The sequence below is a fragment of the Hyalella azteca genome, unplaced genomic scaffold (assembly GCF_000764305.2).
Source record: "Hyalella azteca isolate HAZT.00-mixed unplaced genomic scaffold, Hazt_2.0.2 contig5093, whole genome shotgun sequence".
Classification (NCBI taxonomy): Eukaryota; Metazoa; Arthropoda; class Malacostraca; order Amphipoda; family Hyalellidae; genus Hyalella; species Hyalella azteca.
In genome coordinates this window covers 103,521-125,423 of record NW_025935295.1, presented here as the reverse complement: position 1 = coordinate 125,423, position 21,903 = coordinate 103,521, and the positions used below count along the sequence as shown (strand labels likewise).

At 36.3% G+C, this 21,903-nt stretch overlaps 1 protein-coding gene across 1 annotated transcript in view; it reads left to right on the top strand.

Moving 5' to 3' along the window:
- Positions 1-253: 253 nt before the first annotated feature.
- The window catches only part of LOC108672530 (structural maintenance of chromosomes protein 6), a 32,857-nt gene continuing 11,207 nt past the window's right edge, over positions 254-21,903 (top strand). Inside the window, exons 1-11 of the mRNA XM_018160217.2 lie at positions 254-435; positions 14,684-15,035; positions 15,321-15,479; positions 15,925-16,046; positions 17,078-17,200; positions 17,828-17,947; positions 18,539-18,669; positions 19,089-19,292; positions 20,049-20,245; positions 20,722-20,868; positions 21,562-21,737. Of these exons, the coding sequence (XP_018015706.1) occupies positions 421-435; positions 14,684-15,035; positions 15,321-15,479; positions 15,925-16,046; positions 17,078-17,200; positions 17,828-17,947; positions 18,539-18,669; positions 19,089-19,292; positions 20,049-20,245; positions 20,722-20,868; positions 21,562-21,737 (1,746 nt within the window). The 5' untranslated portion in view covers positions 254-420. The remainder of the gene's footprint in view (positions 436-14,683; positions 15,036-15,320; positions 15,480-15,924; positions 16,047-17,077; positions 17,201-17,827; positions 17,948-18,538; positions 18,670-19,088; positions 19,293-20,048; positions 20,246-20,721; positions 20,869-21,561; positions 21,738-21,903) is intronic.

Below are 21,903 nucleotides of genomic sequence, written 5' to 3'. Positions count from 1 at the left end.
TATAAAAAGGAAACTGATTATTGGCACTCCAAATTTTGGATAATAAATTAAATAAGCATTTGAAAGCAATGAAAATGGCTCATGAATATTTTATTGGAAAACTTTTTTCGTTTCGATACATTTTTTCTGATTTTCAATTTTTAAGCTCACAGTTTTACTGTAAAATCGAATAATATGCTTCTGATAGACGTCTTGTTAATAAAGAAACTAATTAATAATTTTCCCATTTTATCTACCTAGCATGTTTCATCATGCTACAAATGAGTTTTTCCGTGTTTTTCGTGAATTTGACGGAAGAGTGTTTCGTTTGGCGGGAGTGAAGCATTATTATCTATGGAAGATGTCAGTCATGTCACATTGTTATAGATCAAGTGAAAAAGTACTTTAATACATTGATATCCTGGGTAAATCAGAATTGCCATGGATCGGAGACGAGTAAGTTTCTATAAATGTTTTTTTACTATTAAGTATGTAATATCTATGCAGAAGTTCACTTAGTTCAGAACTATACTGCGTAGCTAGGTAGTTGATGTGAGAGAGTGAGGGGTGGGTCCGGTGGGCATAGTGGCAAACCAGAGCTTTTTTAGAATCAGTTCATTTTTAATTTCCTCATTTACTTGAGATTTAAACCAATTTCTTATGTATGATAATGCTGGTATCCAGGATACTTTACTGGTCTACTTATAGGACTCAAAAATGAACTTGAGGGAGAGTCTAAAAAACTCTCTGCTTTGCCACTATGCTTTACTTGTCTACTTATAGGACTCAAAAATGAACTTGAGGGAGAGTCTAAAAAACTCTCTGCTTTGCCACTATGCCGGTGGGAAAATGTATTTTGTGATATACAATTTATACATTATACCGTAATATTATCACAATTAACATTTTTCATTGACCCTACCGTTTATGTGACCCACTTTCCACTGAGTAGTGAGTACTGACAGTCAACTTCAGTCTTCAATGTCATCCACGGTCAGGAAGATGTGCCAGCGCCAGGTGCGTGGAAATTTATATTATCATTGCATCAATTTGCGCTGTGCGCCGCATAGTGGCAAACCAGAGCTTTTTTAGAATCAGTTTATTTTTAATTTTCTCATTTACTCAAATAAAACTCAAGATCATAGTGACAAAGCAGAGAGTTTTTTTAGACTCTGCCTCAAGTTCATTTTTGATTCCTATAAGTAGACCAGTAAAGTATCATGGATACCAGCTTTATCATACACCACTGTGCCAGACTGTAAAGCATGGCACAACATAGGTCAAGGACGCCAATTTCATGCACCAAAGACGCCGAGGTGGATGCCACTGGACACCACTGGACGCCGGTCGCAAGATAAGGCTTCTCCATAAATCGCAATTTACGATCGATATGGCCGATCGATATGGATCGTAGCGCATAGTTCCGATGGCGGTGAGAGCTACATTTGAGCACCCAAGCATACAAGCTCATAGCCACCTGAACTACGCAATGTAGCGCGCAGTTCCTGCGCCTGTGAGAGCTACATTTGAGCACCCAAGCATACAAGCTCATAGCCACCTGAACTATGCGATGTAGCGCGCAGTTCCGGCACCTGTGAGAGCTACATTTGAGCACCCAAGCATACGAGCTCATAGCCACCTGAACTACGCGATGTAGCGCGCAGTTCCGGCGCTGTCTCTTATACACATCTAGATGTGTATAAGAGACAGGCAATAGATCACGTTAGAACGCAAAAGATCACGTTAGAACGCAATAGATCACGTTAGAACACAATAGATCGCGTTAGAACGCAATAGATCGCGTTAGAACACAATAGACCGCGCTAGAACGCAAAAGATCACGTTAAAATGCAAGAAATCGCTCTAAAATTCAATAGATCATGTTAAACTGCAATAAATTGAGTTAAAATGCAATAGATCTAGTAAGAACGCAATATATCTCGTTAGAAAGCAATAGATCACGTTAGAACACAATAGATCATGTTAGAACTCAATAGATTACTTTAGATCACAATAGATCATGCTAGAACACAATAGATCGCGTTAGAACACAATAGATTTTTTCAGCAGTAGCATGGGGCACGCCAGACATGCAAATTGTGATCAGGTGACAGATACAAGCAATCATGAATCAAATAAGCTGAAGATGCGTGCGGTGACGGCAGGACTGATTGAGCAATCTATAGTTTATGATCGGTCATGGGCCTCATGGCTGCCTGAGTATAGTTTATGATCGGGCCAGATCGGCCATGGACGCCGATTTAAGGTCGAGGTGGCTGATTGAGAGCTTGAAAAGACGCCAATATCTCGAGCTGAAAGGCCCTACTCTACAGCCTGGCCACTGTGCAGAGAGTGAACGAAGATTTAAAGACCTATGGCGACGCATTATCGGCAAAATTTTCGCCTTCAGAAGATCTTGCCGACACATTTAGATTGAAATTCTTGCATTTAATATATTTCTCAGTCTTCAGCCAACTATTTAGAAAAAAAGTAAGGTTTCCGGTACGTTGGATGGATTACGATGCAGCGAAGCTTGTCCGGAAATCAGTTGCGATGAGTTCCCGCAAAAAATGTAAACAACATTTTTTTGATTGCGTAGTTTCGGTCATAGTGGCAAACCAGAGCTTTTTTGGAATCAGTTCATTTTTAATTTCCTCAATAACTCAAGATTTAAACCAATTACTTAATTATGATAATGCTGGTATGATGTGGTATCCATGATACTTTACTGGTCTACTTATAGGGACTTGAAATTGAACTTGAAGGAGAGTCTAAAGAACTCTCTGCTTTGCCACTATGGTTTCGGTCGCATTAGAGTGGTCAGACTGCTTTATTACTTGTTCAGTTGACACTTGCTGTACAACCGGACTGTTTAAGGGTAAAATTAGTTATTTGGGGTAACACGTGCATGCAACCTTGTAATAAGTTCGTGGCTTGTAAATAGTTCGTCATTACTCAGCGTAAATGGCTTTTCATTAAAAATTACCCGGCGACGCATCTTTAAAATGGCCGGCGACGCTTTGGGCTTAAAAATCCATATATTGCCGACGCTGCATCCACCCTCTGCATAGTGGATCATACAAAAAAAATTGGTGTAAATCTTGATTAAATGAGGAAATTAAAAATGAACTGATTCTAAAAAATCTCTGGTTTGCCACTATGCTCAAGATTTAAACCAATTTCTTTATCATATGCCCTCTGGCTCTCCGACGAGTCTCACCCATCCATTGCACTTTCACGAAAATCTTATGTATGGTAATGCTGGTAAGTGGTATCCACGATACTTTACTGGCCTACTCATAGGACTCAAAATTGAACTTGAGGGAGAGTCTAAAAAACTCTCTGCTTTGCCACTATGGTGCGCCATAATATGCCGGTAAAAAAGTGCACCATGCGCCAGCCTGCGCCATGCTCCTAAAGTTATTTAAAGGTGAATGCGTGCCGCGTGGCAACGCTATCACACACGAACAAATATCTGCATCACGTTGACTAGATTTCTAACGTGTTAACTCAGGTTCTAAGAGTCGGCAATGTTATGAATAATTATTCATTATTCATACACATAGTGGCAAACCAGAGCTCTTTTAGAATCAGTTCATTTTTAATTTCCTCATTTACTCAAGATTTAATTAAATTTCTTAAGTAGCCTATTATAATGTTGGTATCCAGGATACTTGACTGGTCTACTTATAGGACTCAAAAATGAACTTGAGGGAGAGTCTAAAAAACTCTCTGCTTTGCCACTATTGCCCCCCATTTGCAAACTATGACACTTTCCTAAAATTTGTCATTTGCATATGTAACTAGAAGAGTTCTACTATAATGCATCAAAACCTGGAGTTATTTAACCAAAAAATAAAAAAAATTGGAGGGGGTACTCTGACAGGCTTTAAATAATAGCTTTTTTTTAGGGTCACATTTTTAATTTTTTAACCTATTATATATGCAAACTTTTCAAATCTTTCTATTGTGTTATGTGGCCTCAGTATTAGGCCTTTAATGCCCATTGACAAAATTTTTCTATGTCAAATAGTTTTTGAGTTGTGGGGGTTTTTGTTAAAAAAACGAAAAGTGGTCTAAGTTACCCCGCCGGTCTAAGTTACCCCATTTTACAGTATGCGAGTATATTGACTACACGAGTCGAACTGACAATAATAAAATGTAAGACATGTCCGGGTTACTTCTGACTCTTCCGGTTGTCCGCCTTGTCGGATACGGAATGTACGGTAATCGTAAACTGCGGCTGTTATACATACGAAATGTAAACAGACGGTGTTCAGTGTTGCCATATGACTTTGGAGAAATTTTCTTCTAAAATAAAGATGGCTGGGATTGCGCAAACACGTGCGCGAAGATGATCAATTTTCATTATATTGCGCCAACTGTGCACATCAATAGCTTAAAAAAAGTGAAAATGCACGGGAAAATTCACCGAAAACATACATCATCCTGAGTGTGGCCTCCCGGCTGGAGAAATGGGTTTGTGGGGTGCAAACCCATTGAAAACAAAAATACAGGCACTGCACTTTTTTTAAATTATCAGTTCTCATTTTTTGCAACTTTGAAGGTTAATTATATAGACTAACAACAAACCTTAATAAAATATGAATAGCTTCAAGAGACTCACGCATTGCGTAAAAAGTATGTAGAGACAATGTTGGGAATTTCTGATGACAGTTATGTCTAGACATATTTTATTTACAAAAGATTTCGCACTCAAAACTATTTTTCATTAATTACAATGATGAAATTATTTCTGACTCCTTTCATTAACCGTAGAATCTTTAATAACCCTATTAGCGCACTAATAGTATATATAGAACAAGCAAAATCTGTCATCTAACACTAATATTTGTTTACTTCATATGCCCAATTTCTGAGGACTTGGTTAATCATCGCTTGCCTCACGTCTGGACTGAATATTGCCTCACGTCTGGACGGTCTACGGAAGGTAAACAAACGATGTTCGTCAGTTCGTATAAGAAATTTGTAGAAAATTTCTTCGAAAATGAATTTCTAGATTTTTACTTCCACAAAATTGCCATATCAAGGAAAATCATAGATTTTTGATGGATAATTAAACGCATATTGAGTATTATACGTTTTCTGTCTCTTGTCCCTTGACAAAATGTATGTGCGTGCTGCGGCCTGCACCGACGCTTGCGCGCGCAAGCGGGGATGGCCAGAATTTGCACCATCTGTGCGCAGCAGTGGCTTTAAAAAAGTCAAAATGCGCGGGGAAAATTCCCTGAAAACATACATAATCCTGAGTGTGGAATGTCATCAAGTACCTACCTATTTCATGCACTTGGATTAGATTATCTAAAATTTTGTTGAATTATTCCTTTGTAACAATTAACCAAAAATTCTATGATTTTGATTTAACATCAGTATGACTGCAAATGCTTGCTTGTTAGTTGATGAAATTTCATTGTATGCTTTTTTTTAAATTATGAAGAAATTTGCAAACTTTTTATTTCATATAGAAATATGAGAAAATCTAACCTTGCAAGTTGCAATGTTATTGTATTGAAGCCAATTGCAATAAATTCCAAACTGAAGAATTGGGGAGAAGCCAACTGCAAATTAAACAAAAATGCCTAGGGTAAACGCGGTATATTCTAACACATTAAGGACGCATCAAGAAATGAAAAGCTATAAAAAAATAACCGTATGCGTTACTCAAGTTCTGTTTGCTTTATGTGACTCGCAAAACACCATACTACGCGCCAGCAACAATGAAACGTCACAAAATGTTGCCATATTTATTTAAAAGCCTTTAGAATGCAAACCTACCAAATCCCTATATTCCGACACTGTGTGTGGCAATATTCGGCACGTGGTGAGGCGTATTCCGTCCGCGCTTCAAATTCTACTGATACGTAATGCCGTCATCCACGTGTTCGAATTCCGTTCGCTGTGTGAGCTGTATTGGAATGCAACACAGCTTTGAATTAGAACACTAATGAATATTGAACACTACTTAATTACGCTTTTAATTAATAACTATTAAGCTTTTAATTAAGCAAATTTTAATTTTTGTACATAGCTTGGAATGATCTGTGTGTGTCCAATTCAAGTTGTGACGGAATTAGTTTTCATGTGCCTAAATCCATTTCTCAACTTAATCATCTATTAATTTATTTACCACTTGAAATCAGCAAATACAAGTATACTTAAAGGATTCCTAATATATTCACAGATGTATTTAAAAGTCTCAAACCATAATATTCTTCCCATACAAACAGTTATTCACTATTTGATAGAGGAAGGTCAACTGTCAAATTTGACACATTTTTCAATGATCTCACTGGGTAGCGTGCATTGTCTCTCTTTGGATCTCAATATTTTCCCACTAGATGGCCAAGACCTAGTGTTTTGGCAGTAGTTTGACGCGCAAATGTATGACATCATCATTTCAACCATCAACGAATGCATGGAACTAAAACAAAGCTTAATATGAAGGAAAAACTAGAGAGGTGACGGAATTACCCACGATGTTGGAATATACCGCGTTTACCCTACAAATTTGGCTGATTTGAGTATTAATGTCACTTATTTGCTTAAATCGCAAGTTGACTAAAAATTTAAAAGCAAAGAACAGTCCACAAAAATTCATATCTTTATAGAAAACGTTTTAGAGTCCAGCTCCATCGTCAGTTCGTAGAATCTAGAACATACATAGAAAGTCACAAGTTGATACAATTGAAAGCACAGAACACAATTAGAACCTAAATTTACAAGTAATAGGGCATAAAAACCTATCTATTCACAATTTCAAGGGGATAGGAGCTCACAGCTGAATTTAAACTGGGCCTAAGCTTAAAAATGTACAATGATTCAAAGATACGCAGATCTGAAGTACCGGAGGCTGAAGCTAACACCCTAAAGTCACTGTCAGAAACAGGCACATCACACTGCTCGGCGTGAGTGCGCACAGCCAAATGAGGGGGGCGCGATAGCAACTGTCTGGTCCTACAACTCCTGCTCTTTTGCTCAGCGATCCCCATGGTCCACTGTGCAGAGAGTGGATGAATATTGCAAGATCTTTGGCGACACTTCAGTAGCAAAATTTATGCCTTCAGAAGATCTTGCCGACACATTTAGATTGAAATTCTTTCATTTAATATATTTGTCAGTCTTCGGCCAAGTATTTAAAAAAAGTAAGGTTTCCATTATGATCAGTATGCAGTGAAGCTTGTCTGGAAATCAGTTGCGATGAGTTCCCACCAAAAAAATGTAAACATCAAGTTTACGATTATGTAGTTGCGGTCACATTAGAGTGGTCAGACTGCAATAATACTGCATTATTACATGTTCAGTTGACACTTGCTGTACAATCAGACTGTTTTTAGGGTAAAATTAGTTATTTGGGGTAACACGTGCATGCAACCTTGTAAATAAGTTTGTGGCTTGTAAATAGTTTTTCCTTACTAAGCATAAATGGTTTTTCATTAAAAATTGCCCGGCGACACATTTTGAAAATGGTTGTGATGCTTTGGGCTTAAAAACCCATATATTGGCGATGCTGCTTCCACCTTCTGCACCCTGGATTAGGGCCACAACTAGAGCTTTCCAGCCATTTCCGGAACTGTGCAATTTCCGCCAGATTATTAACTCCTATCTAATTGTTAACAAAAGTGCAGGATCGGTCCATGAGAATCCAAATGTATCAAAAATTTGTCCAGTTGGAGCCACCAGATTTCAGAAACAAGTAGGAAAATTCCAATCCTATTAAATGTCCCCCAGGGTGCAAGCACCAAGCAGCATTGCCAAGATATGGTTTTTCAGCCAAAAGCGTCGTTGGCCATTTTCAAGATCCATCGCTGGGTAATTTTTAATAAGGGAAGTGCTGCAAGCAACTTTGATAGTATATCTTTAGTTTTACTATCCACACCAAAACACACACAACATACGGTAACTGATTTCCAGACAAGCTTCACTGCATCCTGATCCTTCTGGCGTATCGGAAACCTTACTGTGTGCGCTTGCAGTCCTTCAGATTTCCAATAATTTAAAGTTATTCTGGTGAGAAGCGAGAGTCTCACTTCTCCCTCCCACTTTTCAAGTGAGCAGCCCTGAAGTGCTCCGGCCATGGTGGCGAACAAATTTTTTACCCGACTCATTTTCAGACGCGTTCATAACTTCATAATTCGCGTTCACTTTTAGTTATTTTACTACACTGGGCCTGATATGGCATGTATTAAGTATTTTCAAATTTTTGGTGAGAGAATCATGGCCATCTTTGGTGAGAGAGAATTTCAAAACCAAAGATGCCTCTCATCAAAGATTGCCATGATTGTTTCACCAAAGATTGCCATGATTGCCTCTCTCCAAAGATTGCCATGATTGCCTCTCACCAAAGATTGCCATGATTGCCTCTCACCAAAGATTGCCATGATTGCCTCTCACCAAAGATTGCCATGTTTTTGTCTCGCCAAAGATACAAAAAATAAATCAGCAAAAAGAAAACGTGTCAAAACAACATAATGATTATGCAAAATGATCTTACTGAAACTTTGCACAAGCACTATTTGGCACATGTCACTGAAAGTTCTATCAAACACTTATGGCTACATCGATCTTTCTGATTTTTGGTGGAGAGATGGAGAAAAAAATAGGGAAGAAATTCTGACCTTCCAAATTTTTTTAACTCTATTACTTTTCCAGTTACAGCCATTCAAAGTTGAATATCATTTTTTTGGACACCTGGTATAGAAGTATAGTGGCAATAACCATTCACCACAATCCTACTTTGGCATCTTTGGGGCATTGAGTTTGGTGATTTTAACCTATGTTGTACCATGCTTTGCAGCCTGACCAGTATAAACTTAAAACAAAAACTATAACTAGAATATAAAGCTTCAGTACATTATTTATAAATGAAAATTTTATGTGAAGCCCTAGCTGAGTGGTTAAATAAATCTCTACACTTAGTCCAGGAGCAGGTGGAAGTGGTTATTGAGCAGTTAACACAAACAGACGAAATTAATTCAATCACCTAAGGCTTTAACCTTCTACCGTCAACTGGGGCAACTCGGGACTGGCGGGGCAACTCGGGATGCACCTCCGACACGGCGTAAAACTGTTATAGTAGCGAAACTAATTGGAATATTGCAAAACTAAATATAGTGGCATAAACGTTAATGTCAACATTTTTCCTATCTATGTAGTATAAAGGCAGTCGAAAAATATGACATTTACTAGCTTTGAAAAATTCCTGAAAAAAATGGTGAAAATGCTGTTTTGAAAAGTTACTTCTGCTAAGGTCTGTAGCAAAAAAAATATTCGCCGTATTAAAAAATTTTACTTACATAAAAGTTGCACCCAGGTGTCGGCTTGAAAACGTAATTGGCAGATTTTGCCTATCTCATTCCAAAAAAAAATGGTGGCCATTTCCGCACGGTGGGGCTACTCGGGCCACCCCCCCAGGGCTAGTCGGGACACCTCCAAAAACGCATTTACGGTAGAACCTCAGTTAGCAAAACCTCCAATTACGAAAAAAATTGATTAAAAACAAAGAATATTGATCAGATTTTCCTTGCTCAGCAAAAAAAATTTCACTTATCGAAAAATTAGTGCATCATCAGTCATCACAAAATTATGCATAGCATGTCATGTATAGAATTGTGCACCAGGCATCATAGAATGAAAAGTAATTGACCTAAACTACGATTTATTTCTCCAAAAGATACGTTGGTTGTCACTAAAATATTCCTTTCTGTTTCAGGTATGTTTTTCACGATCTTTTTTACTATAGTAAATTCACTTAACCCAATTAAAATGATGTGAAATTACGAGCCGTCCTGTAAGCTTACAGATACGAAAAAAATGCTATAAGGCTGCTGATACGAAGCTGTCTCTTATACACATCTAGATGTGTATAAGAGACAGGTTGTAACTTTACAAAACATAGTTTTTCACCATTTTTTTCAGGAATTTTTCAAAGCAAGTAAATGTAGTATTTTTCGACTTCCTTTATACTAGATAGATAGGAAAAATTGTTACGTTTATGCCACTATTTTTAGTTTTGCAATATTCCAATTAGTTTCGCTACTACAACAGTTTTACGCCGTGTCATAGGCCTGTCCCGAATAGCCCCGCCTGTCCCGAATAGCCCCGGTTGACGGTACCTGAAATACAAAATCAAGAAGAAATAATTTTTATCTCATTGTCTTTATTATTTTTATTGCCACAACATATCTCTACCATCTTTCAAATTGTAAGGCATGATAAAAAATTTATAAAATGTCCCTCAGGGGGAGTATTTGTCACCAGAAGCTGATAATATACATCACTCACAAGCAGGGTTGGTGATTTTTTTTATTTAAAAAAATCAAAAAAATAAAAAATCAATTACCGTAAAATGGGGTAACTTAGACCACTTTTTTTTTTATAAATGATGCCATTTTTTTACTAGCTAAATTAAACTTGAATTGAAACATGCAAAATACAGGTCTATACCTGTCTCTTATACACATCTAGATGTGTATAAGAGACTGGAGCAGAACCGATTGAGCAGTTTTGAGGTAAAATAAAAGAGTAATGGAGGTACATAAAGAAGAAAGTTTATTTTCCTAGAGGTTAGCATAACATACCATTTAGAATACTTATGTTTTGAAAACAATATCTGGAAGATGGGGGCTGTTAGCTGTAACACACTATTGGAGTCGTTCTCAGAGGAGGGAGTAACCATGACAGTGAATTCCGATTGCTATGCTGCAATGTTGCAAATTTCTTGCAGCCCAGGATGGAAAACATTGTTGAAAATTAATCATTGTGAGACGTGTGGTTCCAGCAGGATGGGGCTACAGCTCACACAGCTCGAATGTCACTCATGTTTTGAAACGCATGTTTCCCGGAGGTCTGGTGTCTCTGAGGGGTGATTTACAGTGGCCTGCAAAGTCACCTGATTTGAGCATTTACGATTTCTTTCTTTGGGGACATCTAAAAGAAAGGATGTTCAGAAGTTGCCCTCACTCCATACCACAGCTAAGGGGTCAGATTATTGCAGAGGTTATGGCCATACCTTGCCATATGTGTGAATGTGCTGTAGGAAACTTCTGAGAACGACTCCAACAGTGTGTTGCAGCTAACAGACACCATCTTCCTGATATTGTTTTCAAAACATAAGTATTTTAAATGGTATGTTATGCTAATCTTAAGGAAAATAAACTTTCTTTTTTATGTACCTCCATTACTCTTATTTCGCCTCAAAACTGTGCAATCAGTTCTGCCCCACTCTGTATAAGCTAGCTAACACATTTAAATTGTATATTGTAATCAATATATAACAAATAGTCATATAGTTAGACTTAGACTACTTATAGGTATGTCTTATAGCCTTATAAGAATTAGCTAAGCTGCTTGCTATGTACAATGTATTGCACACTTGATGCCTCTGTACCAAAAACATTCCATTTATTGGAACCTAATACACACTAAAGGCAACAAGTTTATATACCAATTTGTCATTCATAGTAAATTTATACTAAACCATGAATAACAATACCTCAATATAAATTAAAGACTGCCACTCAATATTTTTAAATATATGAAAAAATCGAAAAAATCAAAAAATCATGATTTTTTATAAAAAATCAAGTGATTTAATCACATGATTTAATCATTTTGATTTAATCATTGCCAAACCTGCTCACAAGGAGACTCGTGCAAATATATTAGAAATTATTTTCTATTATGAACATGCTTGGTATAAAATGAGGACAATAAACAATCAGGTAACAAAACAAATTTACTGTACCAAGATTCAACAATTTGAAAAATCTACTGCAGTTTTCACTCCCGTTATTAGTAAATTCACATTGAAAGTTTCCATTCATTTTCTGTCATTAGAATGATCATTGTTGAAAATATCTGGCCATAAGGAGAATGAACATTTGAATTGGTTTTATAAGTATACCTATATACAAATTATATTTTAACTTTATATGACCCATGAGATTTTCATAGAACAATAATTAAAATTTATACATGTTATCATTTAAAAATGATGAATTCATTTGGAAATGCAGGTAATCATCATATTGTTTCATATAAATCTCGTGCAATATAATCTCATGATGTTTATTTATTCTAAGCAACACAATTAGAACAGTGAAGTGCCTGGTGTTCCCTCTCACTGACATACAATAAACAGTTCAAACAAATTCATTACAGAGTTGAAGGAGAAACCAAAATTATTTAACTTAAAAGTTATATTGCTGGTTATTGACATAGGTATGGCAGTAGAGGATTAAATACTTTACCAGACTGGAAAACATTAGGTATATTTTTGAGAAACTAAAGAACTCTTGGGCTATCATGCTACGTAACAGACTGTAAAGTTGGGCCTTTTTGGTCAAGATGTCAGCATCTTTTTAAGCTTTCCATCAATCAACATTGACTTTGAATTGGCACCTGTGCTTAGTTATAGGTTGGATCAAAAAAATCTCTCAATCCCCCATCAGTATCTTTCACTAGCATCTAGTGCAGTGGTTCCCAAAGTGGGCGATATCGCCCCCCTAGGGGCGGTGGAAAGATTTTGGGGGGCGGTATGGAAGAAGAGGGCCATAGTGGGGCGGCAGTCCGAAGTCGAAGTCAGAAGTTTGAGCGTTTGTTTGACAATTTATACACAACACTTGCAGCACAGGACTCCCAGCGATGTTTTTTTTTCACTCAGATCTGTTTTTTAACCTCCCCTGGGTTTGCGTCTTGGACAAATTAACGGCCGGACTCGCAGCCGGTCTCACGGCCAATTTCCAAAATCAACAAACGATCAAGGAATATCTCTCAAACTAATGAACGTAACTCGATGAAACTTGGTACCTACACGTATTCATTAGGACCTAATGGTAATGTGTAGCACGTGAAATTATTTTTAATTTTGCGTTCATTTGTGAGTTATATGACGATACGAGCCGAAATTCACAGCGATCAAGGAGTTTCTTTCAAACTACTGAACAGATTCGAACGAAATTTTAAATTTACAGTCCTAACTACCGAACAGTAATGTTTTGCTCCTGAAATTTTTTTTTTATTTTGCCTTCGTTCGCGAGTGTTTTTTCAATTTCACCTACATTCGTGATTTAAACGGCAATACGTGCTTAGATTCGCAGTAATCAAGAAATTTCTTCCAAACTACTGAACAGATTTGAACGAAACTTAGTATTTCAAAACCTAACCTCAACAACAATGATATTTAGCTTGTTACAATTTTTTTTTCGATTTTGTCTCCGTTTGCGAGTTATATGGCTATACGTATACGGCTATATACGTAAACAGCTCTTGGTTAAACCGGCCGGTAGAAAAGCCGGTCGTTTCTCCTATATCTGTATAACTCGATAATGATAGCAAATTATAAAAACTGTTACAAGCTAAACATCACCGCTGGGAAGTAAGGTATTTACATACAAAATTTTGTTGAAATCTCTTCAGTAGTTTATAAGAAATTTCTTGATCACTGCGAATTTAAGCGACAAAATACCCAGCGATGCAAGGCAAATATAAGGAAGTGTGAAATCAAGAATGACGGTGAAATGAAAAAAACTCGCAAACGAAGGCAAAATCAAAAAGTTTATTGACAGTTGAACAAAAAATAAAATTCCCGTTTTGTAGTTAGGAATATATATACAAAATTTTGTTCAAATTTTTTCAGTAGTTAGGAAGAAATTCTTTGATCACTGCGAATTTCGGCCTGTATCGCAATATAACTCACGAATGAAGGTGAAATGCAACAAATTTTCACGAGCTAAACATCACCGTTAGGTTCTGATGAATACTTGTTCCAAGTTTCATTGAGCTGCGTTCATTAGTTTGGGAGATATTCGTGGTCACTGAATTTGGAGATTGGCAGGGAGACCGGCCACGAGTCCGGCCGTAAATTTGCCCAAGACGTCCTAGGTTTCTAGTTCTGAAACAGTTGAAGCAGCTGAAATACATAATGGTTTGCTAAATGGGGTTCTATTTGTGAAATACACATTTGTGTTTAGCCATTATGTTTTAAAATTACAGCGTACTAAATTTCAAGAAAGAGGCTTATGTTTTTATATGTCGGTGGGGGGCGCTAGAAATTCACTATGGAGCCAAAGGGGGCGCCAGCCTGAAAAAAGTTTGGGAACCACTGATCTAGTGTAATGTGTGCTATGTTTGTATTGATCATTTGCCTTTGGCCATATTGATTGTAAGCCGCAAAGGAGGAGCCAAATTGTGACTGTCATATGCCACAATCCTACCTGGCCAATGAATTTTGTGTTCTTGGCCAATGTCCTGCCTCAATTTACACTCTTGACTACTTATAGTGGTAAAATAGAGAAAACTTGAAAGCATTTAATAATGAGTGCTGCAAGTGATCATATTACAGGAGGTTGAACTGGACTATAGACAATCTAGAAACCAAAAGTACCAAACTTTAAATGTAAATAGCCAAAGCAAATGATATGATAGGACTCAATAGCTTCGATGAACATTAGAAGAAATTTGAAAATAACTATGATGAAAAATGAAATAAAATGAAGTAAGTTGGAAAACTAAACTGGTAAAAAATTGAATGAATAAGTACAAAAGGCAAACAAGGAATCACCTAAAGATCCAATAACCTCAAATATTCTACATTCCCACAAATAATTATATCAAAATTAACCAGTAGGATGTGGGAATAATTTGTTGTACATTTCCTATAACCTAATTAATATTTATTTTTCAGACTGCAGTCTTGAAGCGGCGTAACAACTTGAAGGAAACTGTCAATGGACACGAAAGCCCTACAAAGCGGGCAAAAGTTGATGATGACTCTGCAGCGGAGTCTGTTGCAGAAGGAAGCTTGTTAACCCAAGAAGTATCACTCCTGTCATCACAAAGCCTTCCTGATTGTGGCAGAATTGAGAAGATTTCCCTAAGGAACTTCATGTGCCACAGCAATTTGGAGTTCAACTTAACTCCCCACATTAATTTAATCCAAGGAAGAAACGGATCTGGCAAAAGTGCCGTCCTTACGGCTGTTGTTGTGGGTCTAGGAGGCACCAGCAGAGCCACCAACAGAGCTGCTAACTTGAAAGGTTTGCTCAATCTGCATTCTTCTATACTTATTTAGTATATAAATACCTCTTGAAACTAGTCTTTAAAAATCATTTCTGATTTGCTACAAAATGCTTGATAAAATATATATTTTCTTAGTGGTTTAAAATTTCCTTGATGAGAAATATATCATTGCATATTATATCAGTGTTCAAATTAACTTTTTGCTACGTATTTTAATTAGTGCAAATTCCTATATCTTGCATTGATGTCAAACTGTGAGCTCTTGTTTTGGTCAATTTTGCTAACTTATTATCTCTCTTCAGGCTTGATCCAGTATGGACGACAGATGGCAACCATCGAAGTGACACTTTCCAATGAAGGAGCAAATTCCTACAAGTTTAGCGAATTTGGCCCTTCAATAAAAATAGAAAGGAGGATATCATCAAATGGAACTACTCAGTACAGGATTAAGGATCATCGAGGTTAGACTGATATTAATTAGAATCCTTGAAGAATCATGTTGACATTTTCTTAAACAGATTTCAAATTTCATGCTGCAGTGGCAACCACCTGTTATTGAAGTGTGGTAATACTTCATCAGGTTTGGCTTTGAACTCTCTGCAATTCAGTGGAGCTTTCCAAGCTAATTTCATCCCAATGAAAGGTTAATGTATTGTATACCTATAAAAAAAAACTGATTTCTGTGCAATGATATGGGAAGTTTTTTTTTTAATGATTAAGTTTCAGTTTCACTTATTCTTCTCATTGAATTTGATTTGGCCAGAAATAAGGCATTGTGCTTGTTAGCCATGTCATTGCGGTTTCTTTCTGTAGTAGTAGTGGGCATGAGGGATATTTGTTTTGATATACATCATTGTTTGTGTTGAAATGTATGTTTAAATCAAACCATTTTTTTCTTGTTTGTAGGTAATGTTAAGTCAACCAAAAAAGAGCATCTTATGAGGATCCGAGATGTGTTTAATCTGCAAGTTGAGAATCCCATAGTCATCCTCAACCAAGATAAAGCCAAAGAATTTTTACCGAAAGAGGTCAGTTATAAAGTAAATTTAAAATTATATTTAAAGAAGCTTCCTTACGTAGGCAATAACAACTAAAAAACTTTGTAAATATCTGATACTTTTTTTAATAAATCATAACTAACGTTTATCTAAATATCATGCAAGCCATCTAACTGAAAATAATTCATAGCAATGCAGTTGGTACAATCACAAGTTTGTTGGAGATATGTGCATGTCATGTTGTGTTATGGTTCAAACTTACGGTGCCGGAGAAGCAGAAAGAAATACAGACAAGTTTTTGTTGAGCAACCTATGTGGTAATTTTCTCACAATAAACTTACATTCTAAGTAACTTGAAAATTCTTTATTTTGTACATTTATATTTGATTCGTCAATATCTGGAGATCACATATGACTCCAAGTAACCTGATAATGAATGATTTATAATGTATCTGCTAGGTTTGATTGATGATTTTAATTTGACTTTATTGCAGTTTCCATCCTTGTAGGCCTATTCTTGAAACTTTTTTAATACCCAAATGCATCTTCCTTCCTCTGACTTGTACAGTGGGGGGAAATAAATATTTGTACACTTGAAAAATCGTATTTTAATGTATGTAAGTACACAAACTTAACAGGAAAAGTGATTTAAATTATGTATAGAGATGCATAGTACTCACTCACTCACTCACTCACTCACTCACTCACTCACTCACTCACACCAAACTCACTCACTCACTGACTGGTGTCTGTTGAGCTGAATAAAGGGTATTCAACCAAGTATTAAATTAAAATAATGCGGATTTATTGTTTTGTACGAATACTTTTTTCACCCCGAAAAGTGAACATGTTGCATTGTTTTTTGTTGCATTGAGATTTAATTTCTTTTGATAGTATTTTTGAATGTTATGCGTCTCTATACATAATTTAAATCACTTTTCCTGTTAAGTTTGTGTACTTACATACATTAAAATACGATTTTTCAAGTGTACGAATATTTATTTCCCCCCACTGTATGTATGCATTTTAGATTATTGATTGATATTATGTTCAATTTTCAGACTCCAAAAACTATGTACAAATTATTCATGGAAGCAACGCAAATGCAGTGTGTTCGGGATGACTACGATTTACTGAAGAATAATGTTGCCACTTCTAAACAAATAGTCGAGGATAGACGCAAGGTTTGTTTCTGAATGCCGTGTAGCTGGGCCTGAGGGTAGGATTGTACTATGAAATTTATGTGTATTTCAGTAGATTATTTGGATTTTAGGCTTTTTGAGTTGTATTAGATTTCGTTTTGGGGAAACACAAACTGAACAGAGTATTTTTTTCAAATAGTATTTTTGTAATTGTAGAATAATAAAATGCTAGGTTTGAGGAAATTTTCAAGCTAAATTATAATAGTTATATTGATATTATTTTTATTCAGAAACGACTGAACTTAGACTAGTGAAATTCAAATAGTATTATTATATATATTTTGTTTGTGAATAGGACTGAATATATTCATTCATAATGTGCATAATTTTCGGCTTGAAATATTTTCATACACCTGGTGCTTAGAAGTTATTGATACAGATTTAGTTTTATTTTTAACATATCCATTACATTTATATTTTTGATGAAGTTATATAATTTATTGTATATAGCTAGTTTATATCTGACAAAAGTCTATTCTCATTGGTTGCTGATGCTCTTGATGCCTTCCAAATGAACTAATTTTTTCTGTATATTTAAGCCTTCAAAATAAGCTAATTTTTTTCTGTATATTTTAAATTGATGTAACCATTAATGTTTCGGTTCATCAGAACCTACCTAAGCTGGAGAGGGAAATGCTGGAGTGGAAGAAGAAGAAAGAATTCTTAGTATCCCTTGAAGAAAAGAGAAATGAGGAGAAGAGATTACGGAGTGAGCTGTGTTGGACTCTGGTGAGTCATGAGTCGGGGAGATGATGAGTTGCGTACACGAACTGTTATGTGCACATTTTGTTGAGGGTCTGAAAGAAATTTTCAATTTTTGTAAATGGCTTTAATTTTGATTAGGAGATATATTAGGTTCCCATGGGACATTTTGTTTTATTTTTATAAGGCTTTGAAAATCAATCTTAATCAAGTAATATGGTTTTGCAATGCTTAAAGAGATTTTGAAATTATATGAAAAGGGCACCTCAGCTTCAAGACGGCAGTACATATATACAAGTTAACAGTAAAAAATCAGAAATATTATCCCTTGATTTAGTGTTACTTAGCTTATCATTTATATTTTTAAAATTGAGATGTTGAAAGTTTAAATGCAGAGTTATTTTCAATAAAATATCACATGAATTTGTCAAGCTAGGAGACAATTGAGTGTATTGTTTCTCTAATATTATCCATTTTCAATATTACTAATTCATTCATTATAGTGCAGAGAATTTTAATGTTTATTCATCAAATTTTCAATCTCACAAGGAAACAGTGTCAAAAATTTTATAATTTAATTACTTATAAACATGTTTAAGTGCATTTTAAATGTTGCAGGTGGCAGAGGCTGAGCAAGATGCTGAGACCCAGAAAAGCAAGCACACTAATATCAAGAAAACCAAACAGAAAATAACGGATGGCTTGGCTGAGATTGCCAAAGAAATTCGTGCTGGGAGAAAAGAGAACAAGTGAGTTAAATTGTGAAATTTAATCCAAGTACAGGAACAGGCTTTGGCATATATAAACAAATTGACTACTTCGAGTTGTGCAAATAGCTTGTTCTTATACGTATCTATAATAAAGTTTTCTCCAATTTTAGTTAAATCCACCCAAAAGTTTTGCACGATTCTATTTATTGTGTTTTTTGAGAAACACTTGCTCAAATTTTGTCATAAGAGGATGTATTAAAAAAATCTACTGATGAACATTTTATGAATGTATTTTTTGTTGTTGTTGATTATGGAAAGGCAGCTGATGTGTTTAGCTTAGTGTTTCAAATACCTACCTGATACAACTACAAGTTAACGTTTGTTTTTGTGATGATTTTAGAACGTGAAAAGCTCAAACAAATGGATAAACTTAATTCGCATGTTGCTTATATGTGCAGTGACCTGCAGAAAGATATCGAGGTGGTCGGGGACGAATTAAAGACAGAAGAAGAAGCCCGTAAAAAAGAGTCTGATTCTTACGTTCTCCAGCGACGGCTTTACAATGATCATCAATCAAAAAAGAAGATGCTAAAAGATCAGATCAATAAACTGAAGGAGGAAGAGAGACTTCTGAAGAAAGCCCTCAGCAAAGATCATAATGCGTGAGTGCTCGCGATTTGCTCTTGTATTGTTATTGTCTTGACATGCCTTCAATTATGATCGAAATTCTTAAATTAAAATCGAATTTCTTTAAATCTGTCCGAAGTTTTTATGTACAACTTATGCACTGGCTTATAGAAACCTTTCCATTTCGGCTGCTGGAGACCAATCTGACCTTAGTGTTCCCAACAGCCCTTAGTCTAACCCAGCAGCCCTTAGTGTTCCCAGCAGCACTTAGTGTAGCAGAGTCAGTCTGCTGCGTTTTATTAAATTCCAGTAATTACCGTGAATAAAATTATCATTAAAAATGCCACCAGGAGAAGTCCTGTGTCGTCAGTTTACCATTAATTTACGTTCGTGATAATTACTGCACTTGTTGCGTGTATGATTGCCATGAGAGACCGCGCTAGAATGTGCAATAAAATAATTTAAGATTAAGTTGTGCCCCTCAACAAGTTTCTATTAATATATTATCTTGACAAATGTTTCCAGTATTTCATCCCCTTGTCTTGATCCACCATCAATTTATGTCCCTGCAATGACGAGTTTTTTTCATGAGGATGTCTTGCTTACAAGCCACCTGGCATCTGACGTCAAAACAACGATGTTTCAACTAAATATACTCATTATCAACATCGTTTCAACGAAATCTAATCTTAAACAACATTGTTTGAATAAAATCAAGTCGTAATCAACATTGTTTTGATAAAATTAACTGAAAATCAAAGTTATTTCACGGCCATTTTTGTGTTGTGCAGCGACCATCGCGCCTGGGAGGCGAAAAACAGCGCGCGGCTGGCCGAGATAGCGGCGGTCGAGGCGCAGATGAAGCAGTGCGAGGAGGCGAGTGCAGCCGCGGACGAGGAGTGCAACGAGCACAACAAGCTGATCATGGACCTCAGGGAGCAGCTGCAGGACCTCAAGTGCGAGGAAAAAGGATACGAACAGCAAACAAGTGAGTGCTCTGGCCGCTTTCGGTTCTAAGAAGGATACTTGTTAAGAATTGCTATAGGAGAGTCCTCGTGATGGACTACCTACCTCATAACACTTTTCTGGTGGATGTGAGCTGATGATTTTAATGTGGCTTATCACTCTCGAATGTTTATTGGTGTCTATTACTATTTCTACGACTGTATGAATGTATAAATTACTCTGTATGAATGTATGGACCACTATATGAAAGTATGAAATATTCGGGATGCATACATAAATTACTCAGGTCTAGTGCGCATGCCGCCATTCTTCTATTTTACTGAAGGCCGCCAACATGTTGGTAAATCTGCTTGTTGACGTTATTCTAGTATCTTATATGCATTTTATTTTACATTTAGAGGATGGCAGCTGTGGTCTGCACAGCATCTGATTTAATTTCGTTCAATAATCTTTTATTCTGTATATACTGTGAAATATCATCTGAATTTTTTTTTGCAGGATCTTTAAAAGATAACATTAAGAATGCACAAAACAAAAAGGTCAGCAAATATACGGTTTTTGGCGCTTGGGTGCCTGGGGCTCTCGCAGACATTGAAAAAGCCAACAAACTCGGGAAGTTTGAGAAGAAGCCAATCGGACCTCTAGGTGAGCTTGACTAGCTGCTTGTGCTCTCTAGTTATGTCAATTGCGCTCAATAGTTATGTCAATTGTGCTCTCTAATTATGTCAATTGTGCTCTCTAATCATGTCAATTGTGCTCTCTAGTTATGTCAATTGTGCTCTCTAGTTATGTCAATTGTGCTCTCTAGTTATGTCAATTGTGCTCTCTAGTTATGTCAATTGTGCTCTTTAATTATGTCAATTGTGCTCTCTAGTTATGTTACATGTGCTCTCTAATTATGTTACATGTGCTCTCTAATTATGTCAATTGTGCTCTCTAATTATTTTACATGTGCTCTCTAATTATGTTACATGTGCCCTCTAATTATGTTACATGTGCTCTCTAATTATGTCAATTGTGCTCTGCTAGTGACCTCTAATCATGTCAATTGCGTTCTGCTTGTGATCGCTATTCATGTCAATTAACTGACATGAATAGATATTTTTTTACCATGTGTTGACATGAATTTATCGCTTGTTGATGTTTTTCTTTCATGATAATGCGGTACATATAATTTTTTTTGTATCATTGTATCATGCATTCTCAATTTTACATGTCAATCTCGTCTTATGTGTAAGATTTTGTTGTTTTTCATAATGGTTTACCGATAGATTTTACCGTATGTTCGCTCGTGTTCAAAGCTGCCTTGCTAACCGTTAAGAAATATCATTCCCACAGGTGCCTTCATCGAGGTGAGAGACCCCGCCTGGGCGCACATAGCAGAGAAAGCTCTGGGCAATTACTGCAATTCCTTTCGCTGTCACTCGTGGCAAGACTGCAACTTACTCAAAACTATTCTGGCCAAACACGTCGATCGCATACCAAATATCAGCTGCGGCAGATTCTCTGATAAGGTTGGTGCTCCATTTGCATAAAGTCTAGCCTTCTTCATGAATCTCTGAATGGTGAAGTCATGCAGTCTGTTAGCGGTGTCAGCCTATGTGAAATTTTGATGTGCAAATTAATGTTAGTGACTCATGAATTTCATAACTACTATTGAACAATGTTTAATTTCTGTTG